Raw genomic sequence first — 21,242 nt, 5'->3', positions numbered from 1 at the left:
TGTCCAAAGATTGCATTTAGAAATCTGCAAGTTTGAGTCTTTTTTGAGCGCTGGTGGCTGGGGATGACAGGCTGAAGTAGCCTTGGCCACGGATCTCCTGTGCTCTGCTGCAGCCAGAGGTGGGACGAGCTCCACGGCTCCTCTTGGCTGGGGCTCGTCCTGCCGTAGGCCGTGCACCGAGTGTGGGAAGCTGACTGCCCCAGCTACTTGGAAGAAGCAAACCAGGGATGTTGGTCACAGGCTGCTGGCAGCACAAAGTGGTGTCATGGCAAGAATCGTTTCCAAGCTGCCTTTACTTGGCTCCAAAGGAGCGCGGGCAGGCAGCACTCAAGCGAGAGGCGAGTTTCCCTGGCGCTGTGTGATGCAGTGCTTTATGGAGCACCCTGGGCTTCAGTTTCTGAGCTGTTTTTTTGATTTTTTTGCTGCTCGGAAGCCCTCTGAATAGTCAGGTGCTCCTTTCTTTTCTTGCTGCTTTCACAGAAACAGCCTTGTTGACTTTTGGCAGAACGCTGGCCAGCGCTGAACCCTTCAGTTGCTGCGGGAGCGCACGGCTACCTCTGGGTTTTTGTTTCCCAGTCCCACTTTATTCCACATTCACTAGAGGGCACCATTTGAAATCTTTTCAAGCTTTGGTCCTCAACTGTGTTGGTTTTTTGTTGATTTTTTTTTTTTCCCAAAGTGGGCAGAAGTCAGCCAGTCTTCACAATTGCCAAGTTATTCCAGGTGCTTATTTTTAGCTAGAGAGCGTTTTGTTATAGCTGTACACTGTTTATTTTGTAACAGCAGAGGTTGCTTTTTATCCTGTTTTCTATCCTATACTAGAAGATGGTAAATGTGAATAATTAAAAAAAAAAAAAATAGAAAAAAGGCAGTGGCAGAGAAGGGGGAGACTGGAAGGGCAGCTCCCAGCACTGCACTGGCGGTGCTGCAAGCCTCAGCACCGTGCTCTTGCACCAACGGGGGTGCGAATGGCTGAGGGTGTGCACGTTGGGCCAGGAGCAAGACCCTTGGGTGAGAGACGGGGAGAATCTGAATGTAAAAGCAAACTTATCAAATGTCCAAACTCAAACCAGACTGCTCGTGATCTCTTCCATGGGAGCAAGGAGCCAGGAGGCTCGCTCAGAGCCAACTTGCCAGCAGGAGGGATGCTGTGCAGGGCTGCAGATGCTGCTGACCTGCCTCCTTCCCACACCGCTCCTGCTTCGGTGAGCACCGTGGGCTGGCCTGAACCGAGACTCGATGTTTTTGTGCCTGAAGGCTGCAGAGCAGGCACATCAAAGCCTGGCCCCGCAGCTTCTCTTTGGGACTGCAGCGTGTCTCTGTCTGCCTGTTGTACAGAGAGCTGTTTGGAGGGAATATGACTTATGTCTTCAGCAAATAGGCCAAAGAAAGCAGCCTATCCTCCTTGTTTATTTCAAACAGATGTATAATTGTTGTAATGATATGCTGAGCATGTGTTTTTCTAGAAGTGATTTAATACTTCAAGAAATGTCTCGCATCTCTTCAGCGTCACATGTTCACGAGCGGCTGTCACGCTGCCTGCTCTGCCCCTGTCCTCCTCTGGTCCCCGGTCCCGGCACGAGCAGGCACAGCCTCCTCGCTGCTTCCCAGCAGTGCCTATAAAGCAGTGTTTGACTTACAGTAATAGTAACGTGGCTCAGGGTGGTGAATTCTTGCAGTCCCCTTGGTTTTGATGTTGGGCTAAGAGCATATGCACTGATGATTCTGCCGGTCCCTAATTGTCACACCTTCTTATGTTTTTTTCCAGGGACCTCCAGGACCAAAAGGGGAAAAGGTAAAGACTGCCTTAGCATGTGGTTATTAAACCAGCTGTGTGTCCTTATTCTCCTGTGATTCTTTAAGTTCAGGTTGCCCCAATATGCCTACATGGCATCACTGCTGGGTTTGGTTGGGACGTGGAGCCGTGACAGCAGGTTCTTGGGTTGCTTTCAGAAGAGCCCCAGGAAAGGGAGGGCAGAAGGATCTGCAGCGATGTAGGAGGAAGAAACACGGCCTTAAAGCTTGTCCAAGCTGCAGGGTTTGCGGTTAACTGCTCAAGGGGTAGGGGAGTGGCACACAGCTCTCCTCTTGCTTTCCCTCCAAGAGCAGGGAGCTGAAAGGCTGCGGGCTCCATCGCCCTGTTTGCATGACATCCTCCCGTGAAATCTGAGCAGCCGGAGAAGCTCATCGCTGTACTGAAAGTGATGTTAGTCCTTGCATATGTAGGACATAAGCAGTTGCTAGGGGAGCCTTGGAGTTGGAAACAATCTGCTATTTCAGATTTATTATCTGTTTCATCGCCTGCCAGGGCAGAATCTTTCCCTATTGTGTTGTCTCGAAGCCTTCTCCTCCCTGGTTTTGAATATGTTAAGCAATAGGACTCTTCCCACTTCCCTTGTGTGCTGCTCCCTCGTCCAGCTGCCCCTGCATTTGGTCCTTCGTGTTTGAAATTTGAACTCTAATGCCTGACCCTTGCTGTTTTGCCTGACGTGCAGGGTGAAGCAGGGGACATCGGCCCAAGGGTAAGTAGTGACACAGCATGCTGTTTTACTCTAAAATGCGCTTGGGCTTGGTCACCACACACATCAAGGCTTCATGCTACTTTGTCCCTGCAAACTGGGGTATGGTAACAGCTCTGGAAATGTTTTATTTTGCCATCAGAGCTCTTTGCATTGGTGATTTTTCTAACTGTGAACATGGGAAAACAAGAGCTGAAGATCTTCAGGTACCTCTTGAAGAATTTCACAGCTACCGGCCTTTCCTATCCCTTAATCCTTCTTCCAGTGTCAGAGACGAACCCCATTGTTTCTCTCGAAGCTCTGCTTCGAGACCTTGGGGGTCCCAAGGCGGAGCTGGTGGTGCAGCTGGGCTCGCACTGAGCCGGTGCTCCTGTGCCTGCAGAAACCCACAGAGGAGAAATGCTCCGAATGCTGAGGGAAACCCCAGTGCTCAAATTCTTCAGCATATAGCATGTCCCTCCCATGGTACGATTGCCTCAAAGAGAGGCATGAAACTGGTCTGTTAATTCGTGCACCGTGTGCAAGGAGATCCTCATCTGTACATGGGAAGTGGATGGATAAATCCCAGCCACCACCATCACGCCAAAACTGGACCTGAGTCAGGCTCCCAAGGTCATGGAGAGGATTAGGGCCATCCTGTCCAGCCCCGGGATGGGACTTGTCTGATGGGTCGTGTCTCGTGCCCCTGCTGAACGATTGCCTTTGCCCAGGCTGAGCAGCCGTGGGACCTGTTGAGGAGGGCAGAGTGATCCATTCCCTGCCTGTGCTGTGATTTGGGAAGAACAAATAATGATCACCAGTGGGGGGCTGTTTTGCTTCATTTTCGTTTCATGGTTTGGGGGATCTGTTGGACACCGGGAAGGCTGAGCACTGGGCTCCTATGCCAATATGCATTTCAGTGAGCGGTGGTGGCCTGTGCAGTGTAGGATGTGATCGCTTCTTAGATACTGCCAGTCTACGCTTAAAAGGCAAGAAACTTCAGATAATTTAGTCCCCTTCGCACTGAGGTGCTCTGGTGCCCAGGTTGTGCTGGAGCTGGAGGCACCCAAGAGCTGGCTGGTGGCTTTCAATGGCATTGCCAGAAACATGGCCAGGACCTTAGTGGTTAACGGCCAGAGATGCCTCGGAGTCATTTCTCGTTTTCCCCTAGAGGCTGCTAAGTGACTTTTTGAAGTTTGCCATTTTCTGAAGCAGCTCCTTGGGTGCATCCGGAGCTGCCACCCTCGGGCTTTGAGAGCCCCTAAAATTCCTCGGACAGATTTATTCCCCCCTGGCAGCGGAGGGGCTCGGTGTATGGTCTCAGCCTTGCGAGTGCCCACCCACGTACTCCGAAAAGGCTTTAAGAGGTGATTCAGCCGCGCAAGGGCGTGAGTTTTTACTCCTTGGTCGGAGCTGTGGATAACTTCTGTGGGAGAGGGCACCACGCAGGGCTGGTGATTTGCATGCTGTCGGAGGAGATGCTCGCCAGGCTTCAAAGCTCCCATGGTTCGTGCTGCTGGGGAATTTGGGAGCCCACCTCCTGCCCGCAGCTCCCAGCTCTGCTGCAGGAGCTGTCTGGGGAGAGGCTCGGTCTGGACCCGCAGATGTAGGTGTCGGCTCCCAAGGTAACGTCTGTCCTGCTTTTTAATCTACCGATAAAAATATTTTTCTCTTTTTTTTTCTCCTGATCTGCATTTGTCCAGACTGTATTTTACTTTTGTTTTACTTTTTTATGTGTTCATGCCTCTTTGCACAAGAATAATAAAAAGTCTCACAAACAACTTGGGAGGAAAAGAGGAGAAATAAGCCTGGCAGAGCCCCCGAACGAGTAGGTCTAACAAACAGCGCCTGGCTGTGAAAACAGCTTCCTTTATGTCTCCAGACATTCCGGGTTGGATTGGATATGAAACTTCTCAATACCATCTGGCCCAGATTATTTTTTATTTCTTAATTTAATCTATCTTCTTCCTCAAGTTTCGGTGGTAGCTTTGTTTAGCTGATTTTGAAAGATGTCACAGCAAGTCATCAAATCAACGGGAAGATAAATAACCGTGAATACATCCAGTGCTGCCTCGCTCCTAAATGTGCATGGCTAGGGGAGATGGAGCCGGGATAGCGTGTGTCAGTGAACACAAATATTATCATTAGGAATGATTAACGAGTAGCACTTGGTGTGTTTTTGGAGGGACCACAGGCAATGGAAGTGAGATGAGGGCAATTAGGAATTAGCTGCTGAATGCATTGGTGTCTGCACTGCCTCTGTTTCTGCCCCTAATTAACACCTGCTACCAGCAGGGACAAAACCCCGAATTATTGCACACGTGAATGTGCCTCATGCAGATGTTGGAGGGTGATTTTGGGAGACCTGAGGAAGCAGATCGCGTTGGGATGTCTTAGGTACTATAGACTTCAGGGCTTGCAGAGGGTCCTGGGAGGCTGCTGCACGGCCGTAGCTGACCAGGGTGGGAAGTGAACTTCTGAACATACCCAACACGCTGGCACAATGCCCGTGGGTGCATTTACAGGGAGAAACCAAGAGCAGATCTCCTCTCTGCTCTGGGGAGGAAAGGGGGAGCCAAAGCAGGACACTGCTGAGGCTGGGACCGCTGTGCCCTGCAATTCAGGCTGGTGTTTTGCTCTTAAAATCAAACATAGCCTTACACCTCTGGAAGGACTGTTTCTATAATCCAGACTTGCTCCCTGAGATGGTTTTAGGGTGATGCTCTGAATTTATTACCCTAGCTTGGTCAATGCTGCTCTTACTGACAATTCAGGTGTCTAGACAAAGGATGAGACTGGTGAATGCTTGCACATCTGGGCTAGTGGATGTGCAGTGCAGGTGGTAGCAGCATCAGATTCAATCTCTCTCAAGAGAAAAGGGGCTTCCACTTGTCCTTGCATATTTTGAAGGAGCCCAGCTATGACTTCTGGCAGTAGAGGAGACACCGTGGTGGGAGTTGCTGGAGGAGGTGAGGTTAAATCAAAGGAAGACTCGGGAGCTTTACAAAAAACATCTTGGGCGCTTTCCTGCTGGGAGGTAGCAGCTGGGCTGGTGGTGGCTTGGGTGGCAGTGGCTTGGCTCACAGTTCAGCTGCTCCACGTTCGACCTGGTGGCCAAAGTGGCCAGAGCCTGTTGGTTCTCCAGCTTTTGTTCCTTGTGCCTCCATAGCTGCTGGCCACAGAGACAAGCTCTCTTCCCCACCAGCCAATGTGGTGCTTTCCCACTTGGTGGCCAGGACCACCAGTAACATACCAGTCACGTACCAGTAACATCAGCCTCTCTGCTGAGCTGCTGCAGGGTTAAACGCTGGCTGGCCACGTGGCTGTACGGCTGGGGGCTGGTGCTTGGGCTGCAGATGGAAAAGGAGCTTTTTCTCTCTTTTGTACAAAAGGAAAGGTGCTTGTCGAGCTCAGGTTGCAGATAAGAGCTCAGCAGGTAACGCATCCTGCAGAGTTCACCACCACAGTCACTGCAGATCAGAGCACCTGTGGGCACCTGCTGCAAAGCTGCCCTGAGGCTGGGCAGGAGGTGGGCTTGCCCACAGGGTGTTAAGCCCCAGATCGAGTCGTGTTTGTTATTTGACCATTTGGCTAAATGTTTAAAATCTCTTGGTAATTTGGACAAGGCTTTTTTTCCTTATAAACCGTCCAAAATGTTTCTGGACAACGTGCTCTCTGCACAGAGGGCTTTCCTCTTGCAAGTCCTTCCGTGGATGCACCTGGGGATGGTTGGTGGAAAGGGAGCAAGCAAGAAACATCCTGAGAAAGGAATCCGCCTACTGCTCCTCTCTAGATAGATAAGTAGGAAGGCTAAAATACAATGTCAATGACTACTGACATGGTCTGAATACATTGGTTTTGCATCATATAAATCTGAGAGACTTATCTGTGCTTTGCAGGCTGGGGAATACATCAGTATTTGTTTTAGCCTTGGAAAAAAAAATATAATATTTGGTCTCAGGAGAAATTCTGGGATATATCCCCTCTGGGTTTACTGGAAAAATGCTCCACATTCTGCAGAAAACCCCCGCGGTGGGGAATCCTTCGTACCCCAGCAGCCTTGAATGTCCTATTGTGCCATAAAGTCATGAAAAGATGTTTGTTTCCCTATGCCTCCTTGCTGCCTACTCCAGAAGGTTAAAACCACCAGGGTTGTCTACCTAAATCTTTTCCTTCTCGCATATTAATTAATTACCGAAGGGAATTTGTTATGTATTTTGATGGCCTTTCAAACTCTTCTGCTGTGATTTTAAATCCTTGCTCTTTCCTCTTCTGCCTTCCACTTTGCTGGGCTGTAGATGGTTTTTCCCCACCTCAATCACGGATTTCTGGCTAACGATCAGCTTGTCTTTAGCCGGCGAGTGCTCAAGGTAGACGTACTGAATCTGCCCCCTCTGGTTTGCTGTGGTTCTTGGGGCTGCTTTTGTTCCCTCTTGCTGGCTGATGGTGCACTGCTGTTCACGTTGCCGCTGCCACGAGCTACGCTCAAGTGCTTGTTAGGAGCACCCTCGGTGAACCCTGTTAGAATTTAGGGGGAGTTTTGGCAAAGCAAGGAGATGTAGAAGCGATGGGTTTTCAGCATTTGTCCCATTGTGGGAAGCAGGGATCAAGCAACAAGACAAAGAGCAATGCTGGTATTATAAAACGTATTAAAATGTACTTGTCTAAATCCTCATCTTCTAAGTGTGACTTTTTAATTAGGCAAAAATTCAGTGGGAGACTCTTGGAGTTGACATAATTGCATGCAGTTTTCAGGATTTGCAATAGGATTTTTAAAAAATTATGTAAGTGATTTAGGAGCACGGGTCTTGTTGAAAGGCAGTGGGATTTGTGCTGTTAAGTCACTTAAGGACTTCTGAAAATCCCACACTTGTCCCTGATTTGAGGGCGGACCGCATATTAAACGCAGTCCTGTTGCTGCCTCGGTGGTAACCCATCCAGATGTTGCTAAAAGATTTACGAGACGGCCTTTTCGTGAGGATTTGCATTGTGTAGCCACATGTTGGATGTGCCCGGCCCCAGCTCTGGGGCTGGGTTGTGGCAGCCGGCGGTGGGTCGGGAGCCGATAACCGGGCAGCGAAGCCCCTCGCGGTGCTCCCATCCCACACGGCACGTACCGAGCCCCTGCAAGCACCAGGAGATGAATGCTGCTTTTTTCCTTTGCATCCCAGCAGGGTGTGAGCTAAGCTGGATGTTAACGTGTGACCACGGCTGTACTTAAAGTATACTAAGTGCTGCCTTTTTGTGTGTGGCTTTTTTTTTTTTTTTTTTTTTTGGTGTGGTCCACTAAGCTCTGGATGTGTGTGCATGCTCCGTGCCAGCATGTCCTCGGGTTTGGGTTATTTTTGATACATTGAATTGGTGGTTTCCATGCATATGGTCGCTGGGCAAGGGCTTAATGAGATAAAACCTTGTTAGAAGGCACTGAGCAAAATCCTGGTGAAGGAACCAAGCACAAAGGGCTCGAAGCAGCTGCGAGCTTGCTCCCAGCCTCCTGAATTGGCAGCTTAACCCCCGGGATGGTGGGGGCCAGGAGAAGAGTGCCCGTGGCCCAGGGATTCAGTGCATGTGTTGAGGGCACCCCACGCCAACATCAAGCTGCCAGGGGCTTGCTCACGCCACTTCGTCTCACCATGTCTGTGTGAACTTCTTCCAGGGCGATCAAGGTCGAGAAGGAGCCACTGGCCCCCCTGGTCCGCCAGGACCCCCAGGTGCCCGGGGGCCTCCTGGTGACACAGGAAAGGATGGCCCAAGAGGACCTCCAGGCCCCCCTGTAAGGACCAGAGATGTGCAGTGTGGTCCCCCACCCCAGTGAGGGAGAGGATGGTGACGGGGCATCCCCTTCCCCGGTGCTGCCATCCCACCCCTGTCTGGCTCTGTTGGCTGTTCACACCATGAAGCTTTGGGGCATGGGGTGAGGGAGCAGGAGGGGTTTCCATCTCCAGCTTCGGAGCAATGGGCTGGAGCTGGAGCGTGTGTTTGTGGCCCGTGGCCATAACTCAGAGAGCCCAGAGGGGATTTTTCCCTTTGGACAACCTATTGCAACCCTCCAGATCACTGGCAATTCATTTCACAAAGAAACAGGCTGAAACAGAATCCTATTGAACATCCTCGTTATCACTGGGCTTTTTGGAGAATGAGGGATGAGGTTTCAATGTCAACTTCTTTGGTTTTTGCAGGGTTTTAAAGGCGACCCAGGAGAGGATGGCCTCATGGTTAGTATCGCCCAGAAGCGCTCGCGTTGCTCTGCCCAGAGCATTTGGGCGAGCCCAGTGTACGTGCCCCTCGCCCCGCATGCTGTGCCTCAGCCTTTAGCTCCCCACAGCAAGTGGTTATGTGCCATTGACTCCAAAATCACATACACGGATTGCACATGTAAGAAAATATTTATTACTGCTGGGAGCACAACAGTCTCACAGCTGTATTTATAAGGGAAGATGGGAAATTGGCATCTGTGTCACTTTTTCATGGGGATTAAAATATTCTTGGAAATGTTTTTATTCTGTCTTGCCCTATTGTCAAATAAATATAACCAAGCACTTCTGTGTTCAACAGGGCGCCAGGGGACCCCCAGGGCCAAAGGTGGGTAGTAAGTTATCTGTCTCGTTTTCACAAGAATTCTTGAAATATTTCAGCATGGTGCAGGGAATGAACATACGTATTTCGCACTGGAATTGCTCTCATCCGTATTTACCAGACACAGAATTTCTGAGGTATCGAACTAGCCATTGCCTTGGAGCTGCAGGTGTCTGTGTCAATGTGGCACCTACACAAAAAGCGCAGTCACTGCCCGTGTTAAAATCATGAAATGAGGGGGGCTGGAAGGAGCTGGGGGTTGGAAGTCAGCACGCTGTAGGAATGTGCTTCCTTGTGTTTTGGAGGGATAACGCAGATCAACACGAGCCAAGTATTTTAACTTTACAATTAGCTTTGAGTATCAGTATGACTGGTCTTTTATTGTTATTTCCCTAATCCTCTTTCTCTTCTCTGCTTGTTCTTGTTGAAGGGTGAACCTGGCATGCAAGGGAAGAAGGTAAAACAGGAATTTTTCTTTGCTTTGTTCAGTGCTAGCCCAGGGAAACCACTTCTAGAGGCCAGAGGGGAAGCCGTAGTCCCGGCTGCCTGTAATGGCCCAGTGCTGGCATTGCCTGGGGTTTCTCACACGTGCTCCACAAAGAGCTACAACTCCGTGACCCCACAGCACAGATGCTCTTGTGCCTTCAGCATGGCTTTCATGATGACAAACAGGCCAGAAGCTGCAATCACATCTGCCCAATAGACAAAGAATGAAATAGCAAATGCCAAACAAAGCAGTAGGTCTGATCCCTTTCACTCAAATAATTCAAGCTCAGCTGAGAAGCTTTTGGAGGACATTACCTCCCAAAAGGCCCTGTGGTGGCTGAGTTTCCTGGGAGGGCCCATGGTGAGGCATGGCCGCACACAATCTTGGTGTGGTCGCTACTCGTGGGCAGGAGGGGGGTTTCCCACGCTCTGAAGGATGGATGCTTTGTGTGGCTGGGGTGTTGAACACTGCAGGAGATGCACGTGGCCAAGCTGTCCACGTTTTCTGCTGTTGGCGCCACTGAGAAGTGAATAAATCGTTGCCTTGAGCAGAAAGCAAAGTGCTGACAGGGCCCAGCCCTTCCCTCTCTCTGCCTTGCCCCAAAACAGACAAGGCCATATGTGTTTTGCAGACTAGAATATCCTTAACATTTTTCATAACTGTCCGGCAAAATTAACCTCTTGAGCACCTACGGGGCAGTTTTACTTCATTGTTCCCCTGAAGTATGACACCTGAAACCCAGAAAACCCCCAGGAGCAGAGGAGGCAGGGGCAAAGCAGGGAGGGAGCAGAAGACCATGCTGCAGCCTCCTGGGCTCCATCCCCTGGTATCCTGCAAATACAAGTGGGTCTCTGGTCTGCCCAAAGCTTGATGGGGGTGGATGAAGTGTTGGATCCCGATGGCATGTGTACGAGCTCTTTGTGTTTCACTTTATGTGTTTTGTCTCATCAGGGTGATGATGGCATCCCAGGGGAACCAGGACTTATGGGCTCTAAGGTAGGTTTCTGCTCGTTGTCTGTCTAATGGACATGCTTGGCACCATCTTTTGCTCTCCAGCTTTCTTCTTGTCACAAGAAATCATGGCTGGGGCAGGCTGAGAAGTGCCAATTCTGCCTGAACGTGTAAAAAGAACAAAAAGCTCCAAAAGAAATGTATAACCCCTCCCTCTGCCTTGAGGCTTTCTGGGCAGAGCTACCTAGTTTGCAGCTTGTTGGCTGTTGCGGAGAATTGCCATGGAGAGCCTCCTCTTGCAGAAATAATTCAAACAGCATTGCTGGTGGTGGCCCAGAGCTGGTGTTCAGGCTGGGAGGAGCCTCCTGACACTGTGGTTTTGGGGCTAACTTTGCAGCTCAATGTACCACACGCAGCCAAACTGATAAGCCTGAAAGCTTCATTTTATCTAGAAAATCCCCCTTTTGGCACACAGGTAATGTGACACATTGTAGGCTAAAAGCAGAACCTTGCTCACGCATGCACGTAAAAGTAAACACAAAGCAAGAACGCTACAACCTGGAGAAATCTGTTCTCCATCCCGCCCCTATACCACTCACCTAAATTGTTGTGCTTTCAGGGAGAAAAAGGAAGCCCAGGTCCAAAGGGAGAGAATGGCACAGATGGTGCGCCAGGACCCAAGGTAAATAAATACCAGCCTACTATTTACCAGTCCACGGGGGAAGCTGGGCGCAGCGCTGTTGAAGCAGCACATTTCAGCTGAGTAGGTGTTAAAAGCCTTTGCTTTCTAAAAGCCTCATAAAATGCCAAAAATGAAACAAACCAGGGGGATTTCGAGCAGTATTTTACCTTCTCCTGGCGGCTTAATGAAAGCTGGACATGGATATGAGAGTTTTTAAAACTCATCTCCTCGAATGTTTTCCATCGAGTGGCCTCTCTATACCAAGACAGCTAAATCTCTGATCGCATTTTGATCTTCGTGTATCGATTGTTGTGGTATCGCTTCAAAGTTGAGAGTGCTTGTGTGCCTTAATGTTCTACTTATCTCCGTAGCTGCAAAGAAATGAACTAAGACAGTCGTGATATGTTAAGTGGTGATGATATAACATGGACAGTGTTCATGAGCCACTATCCCCTCCCAGCTGCTTCTTATTTAGCCGGGTCTGTAGCCAGTTGTGCTTTCTGTATCAAACAGCCATGGCTCCTTGCTAGGCATGAGACAATATAGGATGAAGAAATGCGGGCTTGGATGATCCTTAGCTATTTTTTCTAAAAACCTAGTACCAGGGCTTGTTTGTTCCCCCTAGCATCCACCAAAATTATTTTTTCCTATGAAGAATCTTTGTGTTTATACATGTTATTTTTATTTTTTTACTTTTTCAAGGACTTTAATTTGACCAATGTATAGATTTCTGTTGGTAGGGCAAACAGTGCCGTTCTGAATGCATTTCAGCTTTCCGAAAACTCCTAACTTTCAAAAAAAAAAAAAAATTTGGCACAGATTTTTTCCTTAAACTTGCCCTCAGAAATGGTTTAAATGTGTCAGCTGAAGCTTTCCACACACAAAAATCAGCCTAAAGCAAACAGAAACTGCAGCAGAAAGAGACGGAGCTTAGCCTGCTGGAAGCAGAAAGCGGGGCTGTGCGACAGCACGGCACATCGCAGCCACGGGGCGCTCCGCTCCCTGCACCTTGAGATGTGTTCCTGCTGTCAGCTAGCTCACACTAAGGTTGTTTAACAAAATACATTTGCTCTGAAGTCAAATCTGTTTTTTGTTTTTTGTTGTGCCTTTTTTTTTCCTGGGAGCAGCAGTTCCTTGTTGGTGCTGTACTTTATTTTTTTCTTTTTTAATCTAAAACACATCTTGGCATCTCATGCAGTTACAGTAATTTTAAGATAAATATTCCATATTTTCCTTGGTGTCTCTGAACCAAAAATATGATTTTGATTTTCAGGGTGAACCTGGCGAGAAGGGTGGAATTGGCTCCATCGGACCACGGGTATGGATGTTCAGGATTTTTTTTTCTGTTTCATGCTGTGTATTTGCCTCAACCCAAGCTCTCCCCCACCTCCTCTTTCTATTTGGCATGTTGAATAACGTAAGGATCAGTTCTGTGTCAGAAAATACAGATGGTGCATATTTAAACAAATCATTATGTAGATACCAAATACTGCCACTGAAGATGGCACTGGGAAATACAGTCAAGTCCCATTTTCTTTTCAGCGCGACCATCCAGTGACTTTTTTGGAATATGGAAGCCGTGAATAGGGGTACTCAAATAATAATGTTGATGCACTTCTCAGTTACATTTATAGGCTGTTGAGGCTCAGTTGGATGACGGTTACAGCTGTCAGTGTAGGAACTGATTAAGTTGGTGTCTGTAAGGTGATAATCCCCCAGGCACCTGGGTGTGGGGTCCTTGCTGTCATGCTGCCTGCTTCTCAGGTGCTGCAGAAACTAAACTTCATCCCTGGTTGCAGGGTCCCCCTGGCCTGAAGGGGGAACAGGGCGACACCGTCGTGATCGACTATGATGGCCGGATCCTGGATGCACTCAAGGTGAGCACCGCAGTGGGGCGTGCCAATTCCTGCAGGGTAATGGGAAGGGAAGGGGCTGTCCCTGTGCTACTTCTCCTTCCTGAGTCCTTGACACAGAGCCAGCCAGGAGGGAAGTTTATTCCACCCTGAGTGTGGATTTCACTGCAGATCACCTCAACTTGGCTTTCTCTGAAGGCAATGGGAGGATGGGGAGTGGTGCCCAGGCACTAACCTGCCCCTGCACCCACGAGCAAACAGCACCAAGTCTCACGCTGCTGCTCACATTAGGATGAAAGAAGGCAAATAGAATAAATATTTAATTACAGACACATTTGAGAACCATTCTAATTGTTTTATAACAGGCTGCAGGGATACACAAAGTGATGGTAATTACCATTTGCCAGATGTCTGCATGGGTTGCTCTGACAGGAGCGTGGCATGGAGCTCTGTGAGTGGAGGTTGGGGATGGAAATCCTTGGAGAGGCTCCCCCAAATGTCTGCAGATCCCATCTGCTTGGAGATCTCGTGTGCTGCATGTGGACATTGCTGGGGACATGCCACAGAGTGCTGCTAACTTGGTTGTTGCAGTTTTCCCGCGTGCTCCCTGTTTGCAGTGTTGCACACTTACCGTACCTGGGTACAGAGCTTTGAAAAGCGATTGCTCGACACAACTTGCAGTGTGATCAAGTGTAATAGTGTTTGAATATACAGTCAAGGAAAAAAGGTGCTTGGGGGTGTGATACAGGGTTGTTTTTCAGCTGAGAAGCCTTGAAGTTGCTATTTTGAGGTAACCTGAAGTCACAAAATACTTGTTCATCCCAATGCATTTCGTGCTCTCCATACCCAGCAGAGCAGAGGAAGAACAACGTGCCCAGGGGTGCAAGACTTTCCTGTGCCTTCCTCCTGTCCAAACGCACCTCTCCGGGCAGTTATCACAGTTTCCGAGTCGTGCTCATGCCCTTTTTGTTTGCTGTTTCAGGGTTCGCCGGGTCCCCCGGGGCCGCCAGGCCCGCCAGGTGCTCCAGGCCCTAAGGTGAGACCGACCTCTGCCGTGAGGGCTGCGCCTCACAGCCTGCTCGTTAGCGGCTGTGGTGTAACGAGGCACACACTGCGTGTGGGTCTCCAAAAATGGGGCAGGCGATGGTGGCTGTGGGATTTGGGACTGTGTGCAGAAGGAAATGTTCCTCAGTGCTAACTCTGGCTGAAGAAGCAGGTTCCCACTCTGCAGCCACGCTGGGCCTGCCTTACTCTGACCCTTGGCCTCCTCCAGAGGCAGGTGCCTGAGGAACGAATCCACCCCCACCCTATGCCCGAGGGGTGAAACCCCAGCCCCTCTGGGACATGTCAGCAGGTGGGAGGCAGAAGGAAACAGGGAAGGTGCCTGAGGTGGGGCTGGGGGTGCCTTAGACCCTGCTGAGCCCCCCCCCTCCTGCCTCATGGCTGTGTGACAGGCCTGTGCCCTGTCACCGTGTGGCAGCACTGCCACTGTCCTGGTTCAGAACTGATTGCCAATAACCTCTAATCAGTTATAGCTTCCTTAAAAGAAGGTTTGATCTGTGGAAAAGTGTCAGCAGTTGGGATGGGGCAGGATTTCGGTGCTGCTCAATCCAAGCCCAGGTCCCGCCAGGCTGGTGAAGGGTCACCAAACCCTGCCCGTGGCCCTCGCTGCGGCGCCTCAGCCTCACAGTCCTCAACTGATAACCACAGCAGCTGATGCAAGTGACCAACTCATTTCCTTTCGAAACGCTTTCCTGGGATCATTTCCTGATGTAATTTACTGTTGGCTCTGCTTCCTTTGTGTTGCTTCAGGGGGAGCTGGGCCTGCCGGGTCCGCCTGGGCTAGATGGCGAAAAGGTAGGTGGGCACGGCTGGATCGGGCAAAACGTTGTGGGAGAGCACCGGGAGCTGAGTCGGGAGTTAACTGGGTGTTCATGGTGCTTGTCCATGTGGAAAGCCAACCTCAGCCTGCCCCAAGAGCAGGTGCTCTGCCTCACGGTGTCCTGCTGCACCTCCAGGAATTAAATGCCCCCAGCCCTGAGCACACAGATGCTGCTCATGTCCACGTCTGCCAAGTGAAATGGGCTACTTCTGCAAGCTGTTCATGAAGACACTGTTTCAAATTCCAGCGTAAAACCTTCCAAACCCTAAACTGCTGCATTCCTCGCTTAGGGCCAAGTGAAATTCTGCTGAGTCTGCAAAATCAGTATATGCAAGTTTTAATGTTAAAGCATGTTTTCCTGAGTTGGTGCTGTATGAAAAACAGAAGAAAGGCAGAAATGGGTTGCTTATTTTTGCTCTGAAGACCCATGTTTACAGTTTTCTCCAAATTAAGTTGTTTTCTGTGTAATTCTAGGGTCCCAAAGGAGCTAAGGGTGACCAAGGCAGCGCAGGGACTGCAGGACAAAAAGGAGAGACGGGAGAAATGGGCTTATCGGGCCCACCAGTACGTCTGCTGCTTGCTGCTTTTAATGCATTGATTTCTGTGAATGCTTGGTGTGGGCCTGGGTTTTGCTGAGCTGAGTGATGGCTTGTCCACACCACAGCAGAGCTGGAGGGTGCGAGAGCTCTGAGCTTTCCTAACCATGCTGATGGTGGCTGATTTCAGAGGGCATGGGGTGGTAGCACTGCTCCCCAGGGATGAACCAGAGCTTTGCCTGAGCAAGGGAGGGAGTTTGGGGGAAGATAAATGCTTTTTTCTCTTCTTGTTTTTGGATGATGCAACACCGTCACTGCCAAATTCTTATCTTTTAGGGAGCAGATGGGCCAAAAGGAGACAAAGGAGACACTGGATCGCCGTGTTTGCAGAATAACCATGTAAGACACTGGCACCACAAAGCTTCTTCCATGACAAGGGCAGGCAAAGGCGGCAAGCAGGCAGTTTGTCGGCGTAGTGCAGAGGAGCAGATAACAGCCATTCTCCATGACAGCGTCGAGATGCCAATAAATGCGGCTTAGTTGTTAGGCAAGATTAGGGAATTTTTTTGGCACCACAAAGTTGCTTTAGATTTTGCTTTGATGGTTGAGATACTGAATGCCATTGTTATGTTTTGCTCTCAAAGCATGCTGAGCTTTGTGCCGTTTTATAGGCCTGCTGCACTGTTCATTTTTCACGCCTTTTGCTTAAAAGTTGGTGGGTTTTGATCATATTTTTATTAATGACATGAGAATGCTAGTTTTCTTCTGTGTTTTTTAATCAAAAAGGCTGTTTCCTTGTCTGTGTGGAAAATAGCCTCTTTGTCCATTTTACAGCTAACAAACGCACCAAGTACCGTGGCTGACGCCTCTAATTTCAGAGGCCAGTCTGATTCTCGTGCTTATTAAGATCCGGTTATTCATAAATTCCACAGCCATCTCTTTAATTAGCAGATATCTGGATCACCTCTATTAAATCAGAGGGCAGGCTACAGCGATCCTGGGCCATGGGAGCTTTTCCTTCCCAAGCCACCTGCCTTCTCTCTGTGCCCGCGTGCCTAGCCCCGTTAACGTGCTGTTTAATTCCTCTGTGCAGATCATCCCGGAGCCAGGACCCCCCGGATTGCCCGGCCCCATGGTAGGACTCGGGGACACGGAGTGAGCGATTGAGCAGAGCTGCAGCTCCCTTACCCCACGCAATTAGTGAAAGGAGGCTGAGGGTGCTTTGCTCTGTTTAACCACCTTGGGCTGATCTTAATTTAGGGATTAAAAAATAAATAAAAAATCAGGGAATAGCTACAGCGTGGCTGCTATCTTTGGGGAGACAGAAGCACCTGATTTAGGAGAGCACATCAGCCTCTAGCAAGGTTGTGCTTTGCAGCCATTCAGCTTTCTCACAGTGCTGAACCGATGTACCAGAGCTCTGATACCCTCCAGAGCTGATTCTTTGGGGTCTTATTGCTGTGTGGTATTCAGACCTTTTCAGTTCTTCTCACCAGTCTGACACAGGAGAACCAAATAAACTACCACCTGTCTTGAAAAAGAAATATTTGGCCATTGTCAGCCCATAACTTTAGTGAGAAATGGTTTGGGAAGCGTACTTTGGGGGTTTGTGTTTAAATTCTGCTTTTCAAACGCACCATTGTCTTTCCTGCAGGGTCCTCCAGGAATCCAGGGGCCTAAAGTAAGTCAATAAATTAAATGTCACCCACTGTTTCCAGGCTGCCAGTGCATTATTTGCAGGATCACAAAAGACTGTCAGCTCTGGGGACTGATTTTTTTGTTGCTGTTTGTGACAACACATCCCTCGGTTGTGTCGTTGAGCAGTTGGTGTTTTTGAAAACAAGCCATTTTTCCTTCCAAATAGGTTTATGATATTAAATGCTTTCCTTTATGGAGTCCTGAAGGCCTGCAGCACATTTAAGTCTGGGTTTCCAAACCCACAGGCTGAAACCCTTAGTTTCAACTGCTTCTCTTAGGGTTTGGTCAAGAGGAAACCATTAACAGCAGCGAGGGTGTGAGCTGATGGAGATGTCCTTGTCCTTGGCTGTCCTCGTCTCAGCTGCATTTTGGGCTGGAGCTGTGGCTTTTTTATGCTTCCACTGGTCTGCCCTAGGGCACTATCCTGACCTTTAGCACCAACTTCTCCCCTAAGGGCATTTCTGAGGCCTGGTTGTTGCCTGGCTGATGCTGGTGTTTCATTTCTGCAGGGTTTGGATGGTGCCAAGGGAGAGAAGGGGGATAGCGGTGAGAAGGGGGAGCACGGCGACCCGGGACCGGCTGTGAGTTTCTTCCTATATCTGACTTGTGTCAATACAAACCTACCTTACAGCAACTTTCCTAATGCTGGTTTTATTTCCCTTTTTTTTTTTTAAGGGTCTCCCTGGTGCCCCAGGGCTCATTGGCTTACCCGGTACCAAAGGAGAGAAGGTAATCACTGCTGTGGGATGGGAGAGGTGGAATTGTGTTATAAATCTAAAATAGGGGCCTTAAAACCCCTGTCACAGTGGGTCCTGCCAGCACAGCAAGGCCAGGGGTTACGGGTGCCATCCTGAACCTGCTGTGTGCACCCAGTCCAGCGTGTCTCCTCTTTGTTTTTCCAACTGCAGGGAAAGCCGGGGGAGCCAGGACTGGATGTGAGTATGGAGACCATAATTGTGATATGCAGAAATGTGAACAACTCGCATGTAAAAGCCATGAAATTGCTTGACATTGGCAAAAATATATAGCTAACATGGTATGGGCTACTTCCCCTTTGTCCCTGGAACAATGTCAGTAGGAAAAGGCTTAATTCAAGCCAGCTGCTGAGCGGCTGCTTCCACCAGACAGCGGTAACCCCACCACCCCGTGGCACCTCCCTGCTGAACCAGAGGTGCTACAGGAGTTCCCCTTCCCCATTGAGAATATTTGTATGGGATTCAGGAAAACAAAGATGTCTTGTGGATGAAGTATTATTAGGGTGTGTTAAAGCACTGGCTTTCCCAAGAAATCGATGAGATCCAAAGTCAGACAGAACAAATGTGTCGTGTCCGTTGCCACTGGGAGGGCAGGTTGGTTGCAGGGGGTTGCTTCTGTTAACTGAGATGCTGGGATGTGCTCAAAGCAAGCTTACAAACCTCTTCTTTTCCCACTGAAAAATTGTTGTAATAGGGTTTCCCAGGACTCAGAGGAGAGAAAGGAGAGAAGAGTGAAAGAGGGGAGAAGGTGAGTGCGTTATGGCTGTAAGGATGCTCGTGGGGTGGGCTGGCTAGGGGCAGGACTGGCTGCTCCACTCAGGGGGCCATGGTGGCAGCTCCTGCAGCCCTGGGGTCTCCTCCAGCCCAGCAGCATTTCTTGGTTTATTGCTGTAGGGCCTTTTCTGTGGCAGAAATATTTGTCTGCAAGCCTGTCCCCTCCTGCAGCCTGCAAACATTGGAGGAGCTGGAGCTGCCTGACAGCTCTGGGTTGCAAAGAATCGCTAGTTTTGGTTTATGGACCTTGAAATTGGATCTAAGTTAGAGGTTTTGTAATAGGGATCCTTAACTAAAAGGGTGCCCGGCTGGTGGCAGCAGCTGGGAGCTGGTGCTCCAGCCGTGTTGGCAGGGGCTGCCCCAAAGCCCTGGCTGCCAGCTACCAACCTGGTTTCTAGCGGAAACCGGTCATTTAGTCCGTTTGTTATAAAATTATCTATTAAAATATTTCTACCCAGCTTCAATTGAAGATTTTCACTCATTTAATTGCTCAATTGAGGTTGCACCAGTGCAGACATCCCTACTCTGCATGAGACTTGGGGCTCAGCAGCTGCTGTGCAAGTGAAACTGAGGTGTGTTTTCCCTGCCAGTCGCCCCTCCTGTTCCTGATTTTATTTTCCCGTTGTGACAGGGTGAGCGAGGAATCCCAGGGAGAAAAGGAGCCAAAGGGCAGAAGGGGGAACCTGGCCCTCCTGGACTGGATCAGCCCTGCCCCGTGGTACGTTGTTTATTCTGCTCATCCTTGGCGTGCGTGGCAGGGACTGTGAGTGGCTGTGGCTTTGCAGCCAGGGAAAGCGAGGGAGGATTTGGTAGATCTTTATTTCGCAGTAAATCAGAGCAGATGGTTATTGTTTTCTCACTTTTCTTAATGGTTTGTTTTATCTGCACTGCTGGAAGTTCCCTGCTCACTGTAAGGGCTCCTCACTGGCCAGATGGGAACAAGCCACAGCAGTAAAACTAAAGAATCTTTGTGCAGAGACCTTCTTATTGTAGTCGGGAACAATGGGCTTCAGTAATGCTCTTCAGGAAATAGCGTGCCCTGGTGAAGCTGCCTGCGCTGGAGTACGTTTGCAGTTGGGGAGGAACTTGAGGCACGGGACGGGGGGCAATCCGAAAGCAAGGTCGGCTCTCCATCCCGGCTCCCACACCGAGCAGGGATGAAGCTGGCTGCAGCTCTCCCGCGTGGGGAAGCGGGTTGGTGTTGATAGCATCTTAATACTGCCAGAGCGATGTGATGTATGAGCTCCTCAGGCTGCCAAAAAGTGCCTCTGGGAGCACAGACCTCCCGTGTTTCTCAGCCTGAGATAGCAGCTCGCGCCTCAGATCTGTCCTTTCTCAGACACATCCCGGGCCACCGTCACACAGCGTGCAGGCAAAAGGCTTTCCAGAAACCTTCCTCCAGGTCTGAGCAAGGTGGATTGCTCCACAATGTCTCAAATCTTTGATGTGGCCCAGAATAAAATCTGCACTGATTATTTGGCCTGCTGCAATCTACCTCCTTTTCATTACTGCTCCTCATTTAACGACATGCACAGCCATGGCAATCGGAGCTGCCGTGCAGCTCCTGTACCAGCAGCCGTGTCCCTCGCTCAGTGTACTGAATTTTGCTTGGAGACTGAATGAGAACTACCATTATTTGTTTCTGACGGATCACCTTTCTTCACTTAACATGCTGGATGATTTAACCCTCCTCTTTTTCCCTGCGCTGTTCAAATGTGAACCCCTGGCCTGCCGCAGGAGATATTTCCCAGATGAGGCTGTGTGTGTCTGCTCCCCACCACGCAGCGCCTCTGTCGACTTGCTGTGTCATCAGAAACGGGCGCATGGAGCTCTGACAATGTGCTTGCCTTTCTGCTCACACACTGATGTCTGCTCAGTGACTCCGGGGTCGTTCTCAGCGAGCGGTTCTGTTTGTTTCTGCGCAGGGAGATCGTAGCATTTCGGGCAGCCAAGGGGAGCCAGGCTTGCCAGGCCTGGCCGGGGTGAGCGTGCCCTGCCCGTTGGTACAGTACCTGCTCTTTGCCTTCCTTGCATGGCTCGTGTGTGCTCCTGCTGTGCCTGAGCCCTGTCCTCAGGAGTGAACCCTCCAGGGAGAGCGAGCAGCGCTTTGCTTTGGTACTTGTAGGACACCGAAGCGTTGTGCCTTCTGCCCACAGTTAAAATGCCTTCAGACAAGGAACCAGGGGAGTCGACCCTTCCCAACAGCACGTACTGAAATTCGGTTCTTGTTTCTCTACCCATGGCCCAGCCTCTCCTCGTGCCTGTGCTTCTGCAGCCCCGCACGTCAGGCTCCCAGCTGGGTTTTGCAAGGCTGTCCCCGTGGGTGCTGTGAACCTGTGCAGCAGGGCTGGAGGAGGTCACTGGCACCTGAGGCATCAAAAAGGCGTTTGCTGTGGTGTTTGCTGTGCCAGCTCCGTGCTGCAGAGCTCGGGTTGAAGTCCACCGATTATGCAGAGGTTCATGCTCTGCTCCCTGATCCAGAGGGTTCTGCATGACTAGCTAAACGAGGTCATTGTTTTATTTTCATTTTTTTAACCATAGAAAATGCTG

The 21,242-nt window shown here is 49.9% G+C and overlaps 1 protein-coding gene across 1 annotated transcript in view; it reads left to right on the top strand.

Moving 5' to 3' along the window:
* COL23A1 (collagen type XXIII alpha 1 chain) overlaps window positions 1-21,242 on the top strand; it is a 169,619-nt gene that overhangs the window by 137,777 nt on the left and 10,600 nt on the right. Inside the window, exons 7-28 of the mRNA XM_072023577.1 lie at window positions 1,769-1,795; window positions 2,496-2,522; window positions 8,155-8,271; window positions 8,678-8,713; window positions 9,054-9,080; window positions 9,505-9,531; window positions 10,513-10,557; window positions 11,132-11,194; window positions 12,468-12,512; window positions 12,994-13,071; window positions 13,413-13,436; window positions 14,030-14,083; window positions 14,860-14,904; window positions 15,404-15,493; window positions 15,802-15,864; window positions 16,559-16,600; window positions 17,120-17,146; window positions 17,673-17,744; window positions 17,839-17,892; window positions 18,072-18,098; window positions 18,613-18,666; window positions 19,324-19,410. Of these exons, the coding sequence (XP_071879678.1) occupies window positions 1,769-1,795; window positions 2,496-2,522; window positions 8,155-8,271; window positions 8,678-8,713; window positions 9,054-9,080; window positions 9,505-9,531; window positions 10,513-10,557; window positions 11,132-11,194; window positions 12,468-12,512; window positions 12,994-13,071; window positions 13,413-13,436; window positions 14,030-14,083; window positions 14,860-14,904; window positions 15,404-15,493; window positions 15,802-15,864; window positions 16,559-16,600; window positions 17,120-17,146; window positions 17,673-17,744; window positions 17,839-17,892; window positions 18,072-18,098; window positions 18,613-18,666; window positions 19,324-19,410 (1,131 nt within the window). The remainder of the gene's footprint in view (window positions 1-1,768; window positions 1,796-2,495; window positions 2,523-8,154; window positions 8,272-8,677; window positions 8,714-9,053; window positions 9,081-9,504; window positions 9,532-10,512; window positions 10,558-11,131; window positions 11,195-12,467; window positions 12,513-12,993; window positions 13,072-13,412; window positions 13,437-14,029; window positions 14,084-14,859; window positions 14,905-15,403; window positions 15,494-15,801; window positions 15,865-16,558; window positions 16,601-17,119; window positions 17,147-17,672; window positions 17,745-17,838; window positions 17,893-18,071; window positions 18,099-18,612; window positions 18,667-19,323; window positions 19,411-21,242) is intronic.

The sequence above is a fragment of the Anas platyrhynchos genome, chromosome 14 (assembly GCF_047663525.1).
Source record: "Anas platyrhynchos isolate ZD024472 breed Pekin duck chromosome 14, IASCAAS_PekinDuck_T2T, whole genome shotgun sequence".
NCBI classification, from domain to species: Eukaryota; Metazoa; Chordata; class Aves; order Anseriformes; family Anatidae; genus Anas; species Anas platyrhynchos.
This window is presented reverse-complemented; position numbering and strand designations above follow the sequence as displayed.